General features: G+C 32.8%; 2 protein-coding genes across 3 annotated transcripts; one reads left to right on the top strand and one right to left on the bottom strand.

The window, feature by feature from the left end:
• The first annotated feature begins 4548 nt into the window (after positions 1-4548).
• On the top strand, positions 4549-7693 carry LOC133703038 (putative pentatricopeptide repeat-containing protein At3g01580). The gene has a single exon (XM_062127438.1). It carries the CDS (start codon positions 4590-4592, stop codon positions 7173-7175), a length of 2586 nt encoding a protein of 861 aa, XP_061983422.1. The 5' UTR covers positions 4549-4589; the 3' UTR covers positions 7176-7693.
• Positions 7694-11572: 3879 nt separating this feature from the next.
• On the bottom strand, positions 11573-15233 carry LOC133700711 (zinc finger CCCH domain-containing protein 56-like). 2 transcript variants are annotated; one of them, XM_062124343.1, is made up of 2 exons: positions 14900-15233; positions 11573-14051 (listed from the first exon to the last, which is right to left on the bottom strand). In XM_062124343.1, the coding sequence occupies exon 2, from the start codon at positions 14028-14030 to the stop codon at positions 12033-12035; it is 1998 nt and encodes a 665-aa protein (XP_061980327.1). In that variant the 5' UTR covers positions 14031-14051; positions 14900-15233; the 3' UTR covers positions 11573-12032. The 2 variants fall into 2 exon arrangements, with proteins under 2 accessions (XP_061980327.1, XP_061980336.1); XM_062124352.1 differs by lacking the exon at positions 14900-15233 and having other exon boundaries at positions 11573-13670; positions 13764-14892.
• Between the last annotated feature and the right edge of the window lie 4746 nt (positions 15234-19979).

Here is a 19979-nt window from a genome sequence, read left to right on the forward strand (position 1 = left end):
CGAGGGAGATACCGATGGAATAAAGCGGGTTTTTGGCGCACTTCTTTCGTCTGTAAATCCATTGGTGGTTATTTTCCTGACAAAATTGTAGACAAAACAAGAATTACCGATGAAAGTTTTTCTGGTGAACACTAACCGTTTGTGCACCCGTCGATAAAAGTCATGTCAACAAAATCAATTTCTAACTATCAATGGAATATTCTTTCGGTAAATTGCAAAATTCTGGTAGTGTTTTAAACAAGTATTTGAACCAAAAATTATGTAACTCAAATATATCTCAACAAGATGAACCTATACTCTAAATTTTAGAGGAAAACAAAATTATAAAAAGAGAAGAAAAGCAATAAAAATGAGGTGAGGAAGAATGTATAAAAATCTTAAAAGTATATATATATATATATATATATATATATATATATATATATATATATATATATATATATATATCAAACTCTTCCTTGACCCTTTTTTTATAGTGAATTCTGAAAGTTAAAAGGTTATAGAATTAATTTTGGTAATAATCAGAATTAATTCCCACCACAACCTTTGATTAGCCACTATAAATCAAGAATTAAATCTAAACATAGTGATCATAAATTTAAATTTCTTGAGTTGGAAAAACTGTTCAAATTAAAAAAAAAAAAAAGCTTTTGGAAGAGACAACTAACATTCATGGGCTAGACAAAACAATAGGTTGGAATTCTTCAAAGACCAGACCCAGGTAAAAAATAATCTTTTGTGGTCCAAAATACCATTTTACAATAAACTCGGGCTAGAAGCTCGAGCACGAGTCGGGCCAATATGAGTGTGTGAGTTTAAGTCCAAAGCCTAGTTTGGCTTTGAACCTCTCCCTTCTAAAAGTTTGGATGTTTTTTGGACCCAATTTTAACTTTCCAACTTTCTACTTTACAAACACCAAAAATAATTTGTTTCTTTTCCACGTGGGATAAAAGTTTTAGGAGAGTTTTGGATTTCGTTAAAATATGTTAAGGGTTCTTTGAGATCAATTTCTTATTTACCTATAATTTGTTTAAATCATGTTAATGATTCATATCAAAGAGTTTGCGTTGGAGATTAAATTCCAACAAAATTTTGATGTAAAAGTAAGTGGATCTCATTTTTAATTTGATCTCAAATATGCCTATTAATCATGTTTTAACAAATTTTCCAACATTCTTTTTCCTTACTACCATGGAATTTAAAGCATAGTTTTGATGGTTTGATTTTGAGGTTTCCAAGATGGTTAGTATCTGCCAGACATTAGAGGAAACTTCTAAACTTCCAGGCTGTTCTACATTTTGGAGGAGCTTTATTCTTCAATTTCAATGGGAGTGAAAAAATCAATTTTGATTTTTACATAAATTAAATCCAAAATTCCAAGTTGTACTTTTTTTTATTAATGTGGGTGTTCGAGTCAGCTTGCATGCACCTCGACTAATCCCACGAACCCTGAAATTAACGACTATGTAAGTCTCTAGTGGCCCTGATGTTTGTGGGACTCGAACTGATGATCTCTAGGGAGCAAACCTAAGACCTGACCAGTTGAGCTACACCTCTCATGGTTAATTCCAAGTTGTACTTGTTTCCATCAATGGTTTTTATTTGTTAGTTTGTGTATATACATAGAGGAAAGTCTATTGAGACAATTTCAAGTTTATAAACATTAAGGCCACTAGAACAATAGTATCAGCCTTTAAATCATCGATGAAAATTCTATTGTTTCAATGGAGCCAGGTTTCCAAACATCCTGAATGGAAATCGGAGGTTGATGCATGGTTTTCAAGATTCAATGTTAGTATTAACTTGAATATTTTTTATGCTAATTTGGACTGTTTATTGAAATTATCGAATTTTTCCTTTAATAAATTTTTTACTTCAAGGGAAAATTTGAATGGGAGAGAGTTAATGATAATGTTACGATAAAGGTTTGGGAGAATCACGCTACAATTAGGTAAGATCAAATTTAGGATAATTTTTTTATTCCAAATATTAAAATTTTATTTTTCATTTACTAATAGATAACTACTTTGTACCATATAGATTGCGTGATTTTTTGTATAAGGCGCAAAAGAAAGCCAAAAAATATATGAAAAAAAGAGACCTTCCAAACTGGAATGACGTGGCGGTTTGTAAGGATTTCAGACCATCGTACGTCTCAAAGGATGTATGGGTGGAATACATTCAGCATGTAACGTCCATGCGTTTCACTCAAAAGTCATAGTCCGGTATGGATAACCAGAACCGGTATTTTCACAGTTTCATTACCACGCACACCGACATCGTCGTTCTGTTCGTTTCACATGTAAAGTGGATGATAATATTTTTTTTTATTAAATCCATTTTTTTATTAGTTGTTTTTTATAAATATATTTAAATGACAACATTTTTTTATTTCAAGCAACGATTCTTGGACCTTTTTATTGAAATGCATGTGCGAAGTGATGATTGCCAAAAAAAGGTGCAATAGTTTGTTGATAGTCGAGCTCAGCACTTTGTGATATGTTGGTTTTCAATCATTTTCTTTCTTAAGTTATTATTTCCTTGAATTTGTTCAATTTATTTTTTCTTTCCAGGATACATATAACAGTCGGTTGAAGAAGAAATACATTGACAATCTTTCGACCCATCTGAATATCGATCTGAATTTATGGTTGGAGGCAAGATCTTTCAGTGGGCTCGATAGAAATTGGCTGTATGTACTCTCTAACACTAGAACCGAGAACTTGTGGACAACCCGTAGTGTTTTAACAGTTGAATGCTCGCAATCGATTCCAAGCGTTCAAACTCTAGAGTTCACAACGATTTTAGACCAACAGGTACAGGATCAGATGACCCATCTTAATGATAAATATGCACAGCTCACTGCTGATTATGAATAACTCTGTGAATTGGTAATGGAGATAAGATCACAGATGGGTGGTTCATGTGCACTCCCTAATTGGCCTTGTGATCCTGACAATGACTAGCCTCCTTCAGCGACACCTCTATTTTAGATTTATTGTATTTAAACATATAAATGTTTAAATTTGTAATAAATATTTGATTTTTATACTAATTTATTTTAAAATTATAAAATAAAATTATTTTAGTTGTTTTTCTACTTTTATTCAATATATTTTTTAAAAATATATTTTTAAAATATTACTGACGGGGTTATTGACGACACAACTTCGTTAGTATATTTTAGAGAGTTGAAAAAAAATTACAATAAATATCATTATTACTGATGGGGTTACTGACGGAACTAGACCGTTGGTATATTCCAAAGAGTTGGAAAAAAAATTATTGCAAATACCACTACTTATATTAACTCACCGATGAAATTATAAATAGTATTATGTCAGTGATATGTTATGTTTACCGCTAGATATATCGATAGAATAAAGCAGGTAAAAAACATTTGGCGCGCTTTGTCTGTTTGTAAATCCTTCAATATATTTATTACCAATGAAGTCATCGACAGTTCATAAATTAGCGATGAATGTTTTTTTGATGGACTATTTCTGTCTGTGAGTCAGTCGGTAACATATGTACCAACGGACTGCTAGTGTAATTACTGAAAAAAAATTTCATCGATAAAACTGTTAAATCTGGTAGTGATAATCTCTCATCAAAATGAACATAAACTCTAGATTTGATAAGAATATAGAAACTTAAAAAAATAAGAAGAAAAACACTAAAATTTGAGGTAAAAAAAGAAGCATGTAAAATCATGAAAAATCTTCTCTTGAACTCTTCCTTCACCTCCTTTTTATAGTTAATTTTTTAAGCTAAAAATTTTAAAGAATTAATTTTGGTATTAACTATAATTAATTTCCACGTTATCAATTTTTAATGAACCATCATAAATCCATAATAAAACCTGAACATTATGATCATAAAACAAAACTTATCAAATTCTTTCATAAGTTGGACAAAACAGTGGGCTATGCTAGAATAAATAATTTTTCTTGAACCAAATTCATGTTAATGTTCTATATTAAAGAGCATGTATTAAAAATTAAATTTAAAAGAAGTTTTAATCTTAAAATTGAGTGGACCTTATTTTTAACTTGGTCTCAAATATATCAATTAACCATGTTCTTTAAATAAATTCCTAACTGTTTGTTTTAACTTAGCCTTAAATATATCTATTAATTTCTCTAAATAAATTTATGACAATTTGAGGTTAAATGAATGATGACATATTGTAAGACCTTACATTCCTCTCATCCCTTACACAGAGACTGGATGAATTTTAACTTTCACTAAAGCTATATATATATATATATAAAGCAAAAACAGTTGAGATCAAAGAAGAGCCGTTATGCCATTGCATTTTTAAGCTTTGAAAAACTAAAAATGTCAAATCTCACACAAAGCTCCATGGCAGTTTAGGAGGTAGAGGAAGCAGCCCAATTGAGGGTGATGGTTGGTCATCTAACATCTTTCTATTTAAACGACAGTCGTTTCGGTTTGAGCGACTAGTCATGCATCTAGAGATAACACAAGAATATTTAACGGTCAGTAACGACCCATTTAAAACACGATAGCCGTTACCCTCCTCTTTTAGCCGCCAAAAGTAAACTACCTCAGCCCTGTTATTGATAATGGACATTTCTCTCTGTTTTAAACCTCGAAGCCCTTCTCTTATACCCAAACAAACCAACATCAACACAGACCCTAAAAGGGACTGGAATGCAATCATGAAAAACCACGCCAGGCTCAAAAATGACCATGCCATTCTTTCTACATATACCCAAATGGAATCTTTTGGCATTGCACCAAATAACACAACCCTGCCTCTCATTTTCAAGGCCTGTTCGAGGCTCAATGACGTTGAGAGAGGCAGAAGGGTGCATTCTAGTATTCAGGGTACTAACTTGATCAAAGATGTTCGAGTTGGGACAGCTGTTGTTGATTTCTATTGCAAATGTGGATTGCTTGAAGAAGCTAACCAACTGTTTGGTAAAATGACTCAGAGAGATTTGGTTTTGTGGAATGCAATGATATATGGGTTTGTGGGCTGTGGTTTTTATGGGGAGGCAATTGGATTGTTCAGAAAGATGAAAAGTGAGGGTTTTGAACTAAATTCACGTACTTTGGTGGCATTGATTTTGGCGTGTGAGGGGTTATTAGAATTGAGGTTAGGGAAGGAGATACATGGGTATTGGTTGAGGAATGGATATTTTGATTGTCATCCTCATGTGGGTACTGCTTTGATTGGGTTCTATTTGAATTTTGATGTGAGAGTTTCGAGTCTTGTGTTTGATTTGATGGTTATGAGAAGTGAAGTGAGTTGGAACGCAATGATTACTGGGTTTCTTGATTCAGGGGATTCGGTGAAAGCTTTGGAGCTTTTTGTTCGGATGCTAGAGGATGGGGTTAAGACTGATTTGGTTACCATACTGGTCGTGGTTCAGGCGTGTGCAGAATTTGGATATCTCAAACTGGGGATGCAAATTCATCAAATGGCTATTAAATTTAGCTATAGTAATGATTTGTTCATAGTAAATGCATTGCTGAACATGTATAGTAAGATATCAAGTTCAGAATTAGCACGCAAGTTATTTGATATCACTACAGTTCGTGATGCTGCCCTGTGGAATTCTATGATTTCTGCCTACATTGAATATGGATGCTATGAAGAAGCTAGTGATGTTTTTAATAGAATGCGAGAAGAAATAAGCCCCGATGAAAGAACTATTGTTGTTATGCTTTCTTTGTGTAGAGAGTTAGATGATGGCTTGAAAAAGGGTAAAAGCTTACATGCTCATGCATGCAAGAGTGGAATGAGGATGGATGTTTCTATTGGAAATGCGTTTTTGATCATGTACACAGATCTAAATTGTGTTGAAGCTGCACGGAAGGTTTTCAGTGTGATGAGTGATGTAGATGTCATCTCATATAACACTTTGATCTTGGCACTGGCCAGTGCCCATTTGAGGGGTGAGGCTTGGGAATTATTTCAAATCATGCAAGCATCTCAAGTGGAACCAAACTCTCACACAATGATCTCTCTTCTTGCTGCTTGTGGAGATGAAACATGTCTAAAAATAGGACGGTCCATCCATGGTTTTTCAATAAAGCATGGTTTTGAAATAAATCTACCCTTGAACACTGCGCTCACTGATATGTACATAAACTGTGGTGATGAACCGAAAGCTAGAAGTCTTTTTGAGGCCTGTCTCGCTAGAGATTTGATATCGTGGAATGCTATGATTTCCAGTTACATTAAACACAACCAAAGCAATGAAGCTTTGTTATTTTTCAATCGTATGATTTCAGAGGTGGAACCTAACGTGATCACAATCTTAAATGTTCTCTCAACATGTACTGACCTCGCCAATCTGCCTCAAGGCCGGTGCCTGCATGGTTATGCCATACGGAGGTTTTCCCCTTCTGATTCAAATTTGTCTCTTGCAAATGCTATAATAACAATGTACACAAGATGTGGTAGCATGCTAACTGCTGAAAAGATCTTTAAAAGCTTACCAAAGAGAAACATCATCTCTTGGAATGCCATGATAACCGGCTATGGTACACATGGTCGTAGTTATGATGCCATCATTGCCTTCAAGCAGATGTTAGAAGAAGGTTTCCAGCCAAATGAAGTGACTTTCTTATCTGTACTATCTGCTTGTCGCCATGCTGGCATGATAGAGCAGGGTTTGGAGCTCTTTTATTCCATGGTTCAGGATTTCAAGATGATTCCTGCGCTTGAACATTATGGCTGTGTAGTTGATCTACTTGGTCGTGGCGGATGCTTAGATGAAGCTAGAGAATTTATCAATTCTATGCCTATTGAACCAGATGCATCAGTGTGGAGAGCACTGCTCAGTGCTTGTCGATTTCATTCTAACCCAAAACTAGCTTCTGCCATTTTTGAAAACCTTGTCAAGTTAGAACCAACAAATGCAGGAAATTATGTTTTGCTATCCAATATATATGCTGAAGCAGGTCATTGGTCAGAGGTAAGACAAATAAGAACATTTCTCAAAGAGAAGGGTTTAAGAAAGCCACCAGGAACTAGTTGGATCATCGTAAGGGATCAGAGTCACTCTTTTACCGCTGCAGATACATCACACCCTCAATCTGACAAAATTTATGCAAATTTGAATTCTTTGCTGACCTTGATTAGAGAATCTGGATATGTTACTGGTTTTTATTTGGTATTTCATGATGAAGAGGATTAGAGTTAAATCGGGTTGTGTGGTGCCAGAATTAGAAGCTCAGTTTTGTGTTTGGAATGATCAGCTTGAAGAGAAATTCTCTATGGTGACACTTACAACTTGGGGCATTCTAATGATTGTCATGAATTTAGTACATTTTTCAAATAATTGGGAATATCTCAGGAACGATTCTGTTGTTACTATCTAATTATTGCATCTGCTCATGCAAAAAAATATTGTTGAGGCACAAGTGATGGGGAAGACAATCCTGATTCACTGTTAATCTGTTAAGAGGTGGAAAATCTTATAAGATTATGGAATTCCTGGAAAGCCTGAAAGGACCCCTGACCATAAACCTGGTTCATTTGGAAAGAGATCAAGAATCATCCAGGAGGTTGCAAGGCTATTAAGTCGCAATTTAATTGTGTATTCACTTGTAGGGACATGACAGGTACATATAGTTTTTGCTGTATATATATATTAATTACCAGAAACTATTTCAAGGTGAGAAAATTATCATACACTTGCTTATAATAGTTAAATTATGATTTTGCTATCAACTAAAAAAACAAAGAATTGGTTTTAAATGGTAAAAGAGACTTTTTCATGGGTTCATTTTTTATTCTAGAATTGTTTAGGGGTATTTTAGTTTTTTTATAATTTTTTAAACAGTTAAATCACTCTATTACTGTTAAAAGCAAAAAAAAAAAATTAGTTTAGGGGCTTTTTTGATAATTCCCTTGCTATGCACAATGTGATTACTCTACTACCCTTGAAGCAACAAAATCTTAGGCTTGACTTTAAGGGCATATTAGATATTTTATATTGGTTTTTTAGCAATAATCAAGTGGTCTTGGGGTGATTCGGTAATTTAATTAATTAAAAAAAAGTTTGCTCGTTGTATAATTCCCTTGCTATGCACAATGTGATTACTCTACTACCCTTGAAGCAACAAAATCTTAGGCTTGACTTTAAGGGCATATTAGATATTTTATATTGGTTTTTTAGCAATAATCAAGTGGTCTTGGGGTGATTCGGTAATTTAATTAATTAAAAAAAAGTTTGCTCGTTCCATGAACGCACCAGCAAGCCACCCCACCATCTTTGGATAGCGCGTGTAGTGTCTCACATAGGTGGAAAATGGGTTTTCTTGGTGTTTTATGATTCCTCACGATGAATAAAACTTTTATGGACAACGCGTGTTACTATATAACCTCTGGTTTGGCGATGAATGACTTTCTTCTCTGTTTTTTTTTCTTTTCTCTTTCTTTCTTGGATTTCGTGCCTAGCTTTTCAACATTTCGCATCAACTCTTTAGTTTGTGTGGTCCTTATTATTTTAATTGTTATTTTATTTATTTCAATTAATTTATATAATTAAATTGTTTTTCAATTTTATCCTCCATTGTTTTTTTTATTTCATATTTGGTCTCCATTCTTTTTATTTCTATTTATTTTATTTGGGATGATTTTCAAATTGATTTTAAAAAAATTTCATTCTCCTTTAGTATATTTATATATCAGATTTTATCCTCATTCTTTTTCTTACTATTTTTTTTTGTCTTGACAAGTTTTTTAAATTAATTTTTTTTCTAATTCCACTTCAATATAAAATTGTCATTATTAGTTGACCCTAAGTCTAGGATTTAAAAGGTTGCGTATTTAAAAACTTAACCCATGTTTAAGATATTCACCCGAGTTTATTTATTTTAAAACTCATATTCTTTAGTTTCATCATTAAATATTTAATTTGAATGGATTGTAATTTATTTATTTATTTTGCATTATATAGGATTTTTCATTGATTTTAAAAATTACTCGAGTTATCCTGGTTTTTTTTATTTGTTGTTCTTTGTTAGATTTATCTTCTTTTTAAAATATTTTTTAAAATTAAATTAAATTGATTTTTCAATATTTTTTTTAAATATTATTCAGTATATTACCATCTTCATTTTTTTACATTGTTTTAAACGTTAAACAAAAATATTCAGTATGTGGCGTAGCGCAAAGCAAAAATTCATTTGTTTTTTTTATTTAAATTCATGTTTATTCTGTTTCATCCTTTAACGCTTGATTTATTTGAATATTGAGATCTATAAATTATTTTTTGGGCTTTCTATAGGATTTTTTACTAATTTTAAAAATAACTCGGATTATCTTGGATCTTTTTTTTCTTTGTTATTTTTTTAATTATATTATTAAATTAACTTGATTTAATTGATCTAGTCAAGTTAATGACCTGAGTCTTGGATCTTTTTTTCTTTAAATACACTGGCATCGCTTGAGAATCCTTTTTTTATGTTAGAACCAATTCGGTCCAGGTCGCAGCAATAGCACATATCACAAATCTAGGTTTGCTCGAGTCATTTTTTTGGATCTTTTCTTTAATTGATTGTTTATCATTTTTAGCCTTGAATATTTGGTTAATTAGAATTTAATTTTTTAATTTGTTTCAATTTAATTCCATAGAGTTATCACGAGCTCATGCCTTAAATCCCAAGTCAATCCAATCTGTTAACTTCTTATTATTTTCTTAAAAAAGTGTTATCCAATATGTCGCCTCCGCAAAAATTCATTTGTTTTTTTTTTATTTAAATTCATGTTTATTTTTTTTCATCTTTTAACGCTTGATTTATTTGAATATTGAGATCTATAAATTATTTTTTGGGCTTTCTATAGGATTTTTTACTAATTTTAAAAATAACTCGGATTATCTTGGATCTTTTTTTTCTTTGTTATTTTTTTAATTATATTATTAAATTAACTTGATTTAATTGATCTAGTCAAGTTAATGACATGAGTCTCGGATTTTTTTTTCTTTAAATACACTGGCATCGCTTGAGAATCCTTTTTTTATGTTAGAACCAATTCGGTCTAGGTCGCAGCAATAGCATATATCACAAATCTATGTTTGCTCGAGTCATTTTTTTGAATCTTTTCTTTAATTGATTGTTTTTTATTTTTGGCCTTGAATATTTGGTTAATTAGAATTTAATTTTCTAATTTATTTCAATTTAATTTCATAGAGTTATCACAAGCTCATGCTTTAAATCCCAAGTCAATCCAATCTGTTAACTTCTTAATATTTTCTTAAAAAAGTGTTATCCAATATGTCGCCTCCGCAATATTTTAAAAAGATTTCATGCATTATACATCAAATTCTTAACGTTCTAACATCTTTATGTTTTTGTTTTAAGGATATAAATAAAATAATCCAGCTTGCGATGTGGTGCGGGTAAAAAAAAAAAACAAATGTGTATATATATCTTAACATTCTTTATAATTTATTAATTTTGTGCATAAGATTTTAGCAATCTTCTGTGACCTATTTACTTTGTGTGTTTTACTGATTAATGACTAACTAATCAGATGCCATGGATATGAAAATTTGTTTTCTAATAGTTTACCAATTACTGGAATCAAATTTTCGAGGTTAAAAACTGGGGATGAAAGGATCAAATTTTATTGTCTTGAGCTCGTGCTTGTCGTGTATAGTGAGATATATTTTTTATACAGGTTTCTTTCCTCTGTAATCAGTAGATGATGGTTCTCTACCTCTTCCATGAATACATTACCATATTCAAACACATTTCATCTGGGGAAATGGTGGTTGTAACTTTTAAGACGATATTTTAGAATTTGCTCCGAACATGGTGATAGCACCAAAATCAAACCTAAAACACTTTCTCAGCTCCATTTTCCACTGCTAACATGTCAAACTTACTGATCATCTAACAATTTAACAACAGGGGGGAAAGAGGGTGTGGTTAGGCATGGTTGATCGATTGCCTTGTAAATCCACAGTTATAAAGACGTTCTACCAGCCACCAAAAACCAGAATCTGTGGGTTAAGACTCTTTCCCGAATTTGATCATTCTAAACTTGAGCTAAAATCCTTCCATGTCTAGAAATCTTTGGATCAATATACCAAAAACAACAGCAAACTCGACCCCATCAAATTAAGGCACATAAACGATCACGAATCCCTTCCCTGAAACCCCTAACAAGATCTAACCTTACAACCTCGCTAGCAACATTAGGCAACCCGTCAAGATCAATCCAAAGTTGCCCCACTAGAAACATCAAACTTCCAAGAATTCCCGATGCAACAAAGACTGATCAACTAAAGGAGGCATCAGCCATCACGGTTGGTATATGATCCCTTGGTGCTCCATAGTATGTAAAAGTAGGTTCCACATCACATCAGTTTTATGGGATAAGAATTTCCTCATGCCTATATCTCATCTTCTAATAAAGATGGAAAGAATAACAATGAAAATACCATTCACCTTTCCGATCCAATATCCCCTACCCACCACCCCACTTGGACCCACCTCATCATTGATTCTGATGAAGCAGATATGGAAGCAGATGGAAAGTAAACGCTTAAGGAACAAAAGATGGAATGAAAAGGACCATAAAGATTGCTAATTGATTTAGTATTAGTGTAAATGCAATTTATTACATCCTCAGGATTTGTTGAACTCCAATACAAATCAACCTCAGATGACAGCAACAAGAACAAATAAATTATGTAAAATGGGAGAGCAACACTTCATCCCTGCCCAAAAAGAAAAACACATATCCTATACTCTTAACAAAATAATTCAACGGAAAATATGAACCTGAAAAAATGAAAATTCCAGACGAATCTAACTGGAGCTGGACCTTTGCAGGAAAAACCCCTGCAAAAATTTAAACCTCATGATTACCTCTGTAATAATTTCAGAAACAAAATGAAAGAATGAATGGAGAATTTCTTCTGTGAACTTTTTCTTCCTTTGAGCTCGTATCGTTACGACTACCTTATTTAAATCTGATAGCACCAACTAATAAATCTGAAATTCAGCTATGACTATATATGTATCTATTTTCTTTTTCCCTAAGCAACGTTCTGATCAAGCTGCAACCCCTCAAGCCAGGCTTGCAAAGCCACGTAATCACTGGATTCAATGTGAGGATCTGAAGTAGAGCCATCAAGGGTGGCCGAGACTGGAATAGCAGTTGCCTCGTTTGTCTCAGATGGTGAGTCCTTTAGCATTGAATGAACCCATGACACATCGGGTTCCTCTCCAACGTGCTCAATTGAACATGATGTGCGTGGCTGACCCATTTCGTCCGCCTGAATAAACCTATCTGCATTCCTGTTCTCAGATTTCCATATCGAATTTGTACCATTGGATCCAAGGTCATATGATGGCTTAGAACTAAACTTCTGTGAGAGTAGGCTGCTTTGTAATTGTTGCAACGTCTTCTCCCGGCGAACATGAGCAGATAGTTGAAAGCCCAAAGAGGACACAGGATCATTGATATAAGATGATATCCCCTGAATTCGAGATGCCTTGCTTTTCTGATGCTGCTGCTGTTGATTAAGAGCTGCTGACGAATATGTGGGAGAGAAAACAGATGCAGCACCTCCCAGTTGTTCAGGATGCTGAGGAGATGAGACATTTGCATAGAAAATCTTGTCTAGATTTGAGTGGTTCAGGGTATTTGAAGGAGAAAAAAGATCGGTATAGGAACCATTGTACTGTAGCTGAGAGAAAGAGGATGGCTCGTTTAGGGGCAGATGTTGCTGGAATGCAAAATCCCGCAATCCATTAAGCTCCTCGGATGAAATGTCTCTTGCATTGAGAGAACTTCTCAGACGGCTTGCTTGGAGACTGCTATGCAAATTTGGGTGCTGAGGACGAGGCACAGATGGGTGTGAACTGTTGCTTGAAAGATGCTTCAGTGGATTAAATGTAGAAGGTGACGTCGAGGAAACTGCTGAAGGGGAGCTAGGCAATAACTTCGAGGCCGTGGTGAAATCCATAACATCTACTTTAGAGGATGCAGCTCCAGTAGACATATTCAGAGATCTCAGTTCATTTGATGCGTGAGCAAAGAAACACACTCGACGCATGCAATTCGTGCCTTCCTTGCAAAGTCGAGTCTTGTATTGGGTAGGGTGTAGCCAGCTCTCGAAAATCCCATGAGCATATTCACACAAATCCCCACGCCTACATGTCCCATTCCTGTGATCTGGACATGGTGCACAACTGTAATGGAACTTCCTTGGGTCCCTTCTCCTTGCATTCTCACCTGGATGAACAAAAGGACACTCGGTCCAATCATGGGCATATGCCCTGGAACAACGTTGGATCTTGAAGGAGAACATCCTAAACTCATCGCTAGCGTAAACACTGTTCTTAATATCAGGAATAGTTGGATCAACAGGGTATCCTTTCTTAGCAGAAGAATGTACATCGTTAGGCATACGGGTAACTGGCGACAATATAGAGCCCGAGGGAGAGGACGAGGAACCTTCATCAATCAATGATGACAGAGAAGGTGAACTGGATCTCAAACTAGGACATGAAACCGGCATCATATCCCATTGACAGACAGAACCATTTTTCAAGAGCTCTTCAAGTGCAATTTTCAGGTGAGGAAATTTTGAGGGAGCAACGATAACATCAATTGGGCGACAACCATTGGCATCAAAGGCATTAGTATCAGCACCTGCAAGTAATAGCAACTTGACAACATAGATGGCATTAACAGATCCACCAGAAACAGCACAATGAAGAGCAGTGCTCTTATCCGGGCCACAACAGAAATTGATATCTACCTCAGGTAGAGAAAGAATTAGTTTCACAATGTCAACACTGCCATATTTAGCAGCAATCATTAAAGGGGTTCTCTGCTCGAGAACCATCTTCCTCGATCCCCCATGGCGACCGTACCATAGTCCAACCTGCTTAACCTCGGATTCATCAAACACTGATCGCCTGAAACCCTCAACGTCATTACCTGCCGCAAACTCAAGCAACGAGGAAAAAGAATGCTCGGTATCAATCGAGTAGCTCATATCTTCAGTAAAAGAATTGCTTTCCATGGGAGACAATGGAGTTATAGTCTGCGATTTTTTTGACTGATTAGGCCATTGACACATAATTCAACAAACCGAAAACCAATTTTCACAATACAATTCTGTAAGAAACACAAAATTGAATAGAATAATTTTCTTCTTACAGAAAACGAAAGGGTGCCCACCTCAAGTTTTTGAATTTTATGACAAAGAATAGATAAACTTTCAATTGGGGAGAGAATTGTAAGACCAAAAAAATGACAAGAGAAGTCAGTGAGCGATAGAAGAACTTGGTATGGTGTGTATAAATATAAGAAAAGAAAGCTAAAAATCCTTACAGATAAAGAAAAAGAATCTGTTCCGTAGATTTTGAAAAGCTACCAAGGAAGTCTCAGACAACTTCGGATTTTCTACATAAAAACTTTCTATGATTAAGCTTTAAATTAGTATCGAACTAATAAGTACTGTCCTGAATTCTGGTTTTTAATAGTAGTACAGATCCTTTCAGGAACCAGAAAAGAAAAAATAATTTTTCTTGGATGAAATACCTAACGTAGCAGAAACCGGAGAAAAGATAGACAAGAAAGAACTTTCTGGCTTCAAAAATGATGTATAATCTCGTAAGGAAAATATAATCTCAATAATATTCAAATGGAAACTCATTTTCTTCTTTCCAATTTTAGCTCTTATTTACTACCATTTCTTGGTACTTCGGTTATTGAAATTTAAAACGAAACCATGATCTTTAAAGCTTTCTTTTTCTATTATTTTTCTTTCCTTTTTCCCATATTTTCTCACCAACCAAACAGAATCTAAAACATAAAAAACTTACTAATTAACGTATTATCAAGACGATTAAAATCATAAGCATAAAAGTAAGGAGCACATGAACTCACTCATTGAGTTAAATATTATACAAGGTGGTGGTGACTTTTTCTTCAAGAAACCAGAAGAATCCAATCAAGAAACGTACGGTCAAATCCAAGAAGCAAATATAATTGCCAAGAACTGGGAAAAAAAAAAAGATGGCGAGTATATTGAAGGGAGAAGCTCAAAGGACTAGAGAGAGGGAAAGTCGATAGAGAGTATAACGATTTTTTGAAAATTAAATGTGAGATTAAATAGGGTTTAAGGGATTTTTGGGGTGAAGTTTGAAATTTGTGTAAACTTTGGGGGGCTTAAAAGGAGTTCTACGGTGGTTTAACGGGGTTAGGAAGTGAGAAGGGGTGAAGGGAAATCTCCTCCGTTTAAGAATTCTCCTCTCTTTTTTCAAATACAAAATAGTAAACCTTTTGTTGTTTAATTAATTAATTATGTTTAAATTATTTTAATGGGCTAGGACTTTTAATATTTGGTAAATCTAACCTAAATACCTAATCTCTAAATAATTCGGTCAACTCAAATCTTTTGATTCCAAAATAAGTTTTTTTTAATAATGTGTGTGGTTTTTTTTTTTAATATTTGGTAAATCTAACCTAAATACCTTTATCCCAGTATTCCAATTATATCAATGATGTGTGTGGTTTTTTTTAATAAAAAAAAAGTGTGTAGGTGCGTGTAAATTAATAAAACCAGAAGATTAAAACAATATAATATATGATAAGTTAATTAAATCACATAAAAATATACAAACAAATATTTTATCTAGTTAAAAATAAATTAGAAATAAGAAAATGAAAAAAAAAAAAATTTAAATCTAACAACTCTATAAATCCATCATCATATCTCTTAAGTTATCTTAAAGATTACTAATCTTTAAAATTTCGATATTTATTAAAGGAGTATAACAAATCTTCGACTACCAAAATAATAATTAATGATATCCTAAAAAATCCAAGTAATCTAGAAATAGAACTTTCGAGTTAGATAATCTGTTAATCATTGGTTCTTGCAATCTCATATATTCTCCATAACCAAAATGATTGATAACTTATACTTAGTGCTTGGTATGCTAAGGTGGTTTGTAGCTATTGCCTATAAAAGATCTTTTTTTAGTGGAGCCAAAGACTCCGATACTTAAATAAATATCTTTTTAGAGAGAGAAAATACAATGATATTCTAAAAAGAGATACTCTAAAAATATATATGCAATAGAGAATGAATATTATGAACTTTTGTTCTGAATGTCTCATGGTGTATTTATAACTTATGAATCCTATTTTTTTTCTGAAGAGGAGAGTTTGGAGAGTAATTTTACCCTTGTGATTTTTTGAGTTATATTCTACTCGAAATAATACTTATTGGATTAGTATAAAATATTAAGGGACTTGTATGGGGTCCCAGAAAAATTCTCTGAAGAGTGTTGGGCCCAGGCGTAATAGACTGAGCTCATGAGGGGTGAAAGTGGATCCGGACGCGCTGCCTGAACCCAAGCACACTAGGCTCGAACATATTAGAGATAAGAAATGAGTCCAAGTACAATGTCTAGACTCAAACATGTTGGATTCGGGACATGCTCTCAAGCCCGAGCACGTTGGGCTCGGGTGTGGAAGCCCAAGCACATGCCCTCTAGGGAGTTGGACTCGGGCAAACCCAAAGCCCAGGCTCCTTGGGTGTGGGGCCCAATTTCCTTGGGTCTCACGTTATGCTTTGGGCTCGGGATACCAAGCCCGAGCCCAAAAGGTTTTCTTAATAGGTCTATTTTGGGTCCATTTTGGAGGTTTTTTTTGTCTATTTTATTTTATTTGTATCCATCAATAATATATTTTATAAAACCAACAAAAATCCCTTAGAAAAAGAATGATATTCTCTTTTAGTTTTAAGTGAAGTTATTACTGAAGTTACATATGAAATTATATTTATTTGAAATGATTTATAGGCATGCTAAAAAGAAGTAGTTTGTTATAATCAAGTTGCAGTATCTCATTCCTGTTGAAATTGATATTATTATTTAAAATTATTAAGCAAATAAAATAAAATAAAATGACTTAATTGGAACCCGAGCTCAATTTACCAATTTCAAGATGAATCGAGTAAATGAAAGGTATGAAAGCAATGAATTGGTTGAATAAATAAAAGGTATTAGCACTCTTAATACGTCTTATCTAAAATAAGTTATATTGTTTTTTTTTTTTGTCATGGTTTGATGATATTTCTATTTATATTAGCTTATTATGACGGGTTTGTTATAATAAATAAACTCTAGTTTTCTAAGTCAAGAACTTAGTCTATAAAGGTAAAATATTCTCAATTATCATTGAGGGTTTTTTAGGATAAACTTAGAATTTTTTGCTATTATGTCATTCCAAATAATATTTCGGATAAAATATCTTGTAATTTTTTGCCCTTATATTATAAATGAATGAGTTGTATTACTCTTAATAATATTTTAGATATTGACTTTATATAGGTTTTTTATCCTGATATTAAAAATGAGTAATAATAATTATTATTCCTAATAATATTTTGAATATTAACTTTTTTGTAGGTTTTTTTTCCTTATATTAAAATTGAATAATATATTTTCTTGCCAAAAATAAATTTTTAATATTTTTTAAATCTATGTCAAAATCCTTTTGAGTTTTACAAACTTGTTGTAAAATCCATACAATATTTTTTAAAAACATGCCAAAATATTTTAGATATTATTAAAAAAAATACTCAAATAATTTTTAGGATTTTTGGTCATATGTAAGGAAAAAAGAAAATATTTTTTTAGGCTTTGTTTGACAAAAATTCATTGTCCTTAAAATTAAAATTATCAAAATAGGCTTAGGGATGTTTGTCAAACACACCCTTAAATTAAAAAAAAAAAAACATTAAGCAATATTCTTCCCAAGAACACAAAGAACACTACCCAACAACCCAGTCACTTGTTAAGCCCCACAAATTGGCATTTTGACCTCTAAAACAGGCTTTATTCATCCCAATAAGTCACACTGTCATAAACAAATATATTTGAATTAAAAAAAATAAATAACATCAAACTATCAAAATCATGTTAGAGGTTCCAATTTTCAAAATTATCAAAACTAAATAGCAAGCATATTCAACAATGTGGGATTCAAAATTGACATTTATCATTTCATAAGCCTCAAACAAGACCTTAGAGCCAAGAACATACATCAGCAAGCCCTGAAAAAACAAGAAAAGCTTACTGTCATATTTGGCAGATTCCACAAACTATTCTATTTTAGTAAAACAAATATCAAAACATTTCTTAAACATATAGTAAATAGTAACATCCAACTCAAAGCAGGATTAAGCAAACAAAAATAACATTTTCATGCATTAATCAAGATACAAGTTTAATACGATGTATCACCAAAACAAGTTTAAAACATTATTGAAACATGAAATGAAAAAGATAGAGGAATACCTCATAGATATCATTTACTAGTTTAGAAAAGATTTATATCTTAGAAGCTTCAAAATAGTGGTTGTTGCCTTTCTTCTCTCTTTTGCAAAACTTTACCTTCACCAATTTCAAACCTTCCAAAGCTAAAGAAAACATTGTGTTAGGTTCGTGAACCTTCACAACTAGGGTTTTTTTTAGTATTTTCCATCCTCATCTCCTTTTTTTGTTTTGATTATCCAATGTATTTATAGCATTTTGCTTGGTTTTTTTATGGATTTAATCAATAATTGATCTATGCTTGGCCCTTTGATCAAAATGAGAGAGTTTTTGTTATGTTTTTACAGTTGTGAGCTTTATACCTTGTTGGTTTTACAATGGTGGTTTTATAACAAACTTTGTTTTGGAGATTTTGGTTGTTTTGCTAAACTTGAAGACCAAAGAGTTGTTTCTAACCTTTTAATCTTGAGAGAAATGTGGTCAACCTTTGATAAGAACTCACTGATAAGACTTGAAGTGTGAACACTCAAAATAGATGAGTGGTTTTTGCATAATGGGTATCACATTCATCAATGGCTAAATTATCCACTTTCAAAGTCTTGTAGGAACAACTTTAATGTCATTGTCATTTACTATCACCTGAAGTTGGTAGAGGTTTCGTTTGGATTCAACTTTGCTCAATTTGAAGGTATATAACTTCACATCTATTCGTTTAAAGGTGTCATCTCGATCAACCTAGAACCTGAAAATATAGTGATGACTAATCAAGAGTAAGATTATGTTGAAATCATTTAAGAAAATGGGATGCAAATGTTTGATGAGAGTAATTAATCTTCTCAGTCGAATTGTGGTAGTTACAACCATTAAAATGGTTGGAGATGTCAAATTTATTCGCCTGAAGATACATATTCGATCAGTCAAAGTTATCAAAGAACAAGATAAAAAGTGCCCGAACAACACGTCGTCTGAGTTAAAACCCTTAAAATTAAGGTTTTTAATTTGGGATTAGACAAATTTCAAATATATTTTTTTTATTTTTCCAACTTTTTTTTATTTTTTTTTGTATTTGTTTATATTTATGTGATGTCCTAAAATAGGTAACAACAAACATTAAAAAAGAAAATTTACTGGTATGAGCACGCTTTGTTAATATAGGAATATGTTCTTAAAATTCATCAAGAAATAAATTATTAAATCTTAGTTGACGTGGAAGCTAATGAAAAAAATATTCTATACCATGAAAAAAAATTACAACTTAACAGTTAGCATGGGGACAATAAAATAACTAAAAGGATAAAATACATCAAAATAACAGTTCGCACACGCATCTAACATGTTTTGTAATGAAAATAAAAGAAACGAAAAGGGACAGTGGTGTTAGAGTCAAATTAGTTCCGTGCCCTTCGCTGTGGTTCGAGACAAAAGTCAATCCAGCAGAAAAAAACTTGAATATGCTTGTCATTAACTTTTATATATATATATATATATATATATATATATATATATATATATATATATATATATATTAAAAAATAAAAATAAAAATTAGATTGAAACAAAATAACTTTCCAGCATGGTTTCTTTGTTTTTCATTGATATGACTCCAACCCATGGTGTGGCTCTTAATATGGCTTGTGTTTCAAATATAATTCTGTTAGATATGGGTTGTGGTGACCTATTCA

The sequence above is a fragment of the Populus nigra genome, chromosome 1, assembly GCF_951802175.1.
Source record: "Populus nigra chromosome 1, ddPopNigr1.1, whole genome shotgun sequence".
NCBI classification, from domain to species: domain Eukaryota; kingdom Viridiplantae; phylum Streptophyta; class Magnoliopsida; order Malpighiales; family Salicaceae; genus Populus; species Populus nigra.

Bases quoted from the DNA above. Each gene is read 5' to 3' on its own strand.
- LOC133700711 (XM_062124343.1), bottom strand. From the start codon at position 14,030: ATGGAAAGCAATTCTTTTACTGAAGATATGAGCTACTCGATTGATACC.
- LOC133703038 (XM_062127438.1), top strand. From the start codon at position 4,590: ATGGACATTTCTCTCTGTTTTAAACCTCGAAGCCCTTCTCTTATACCC.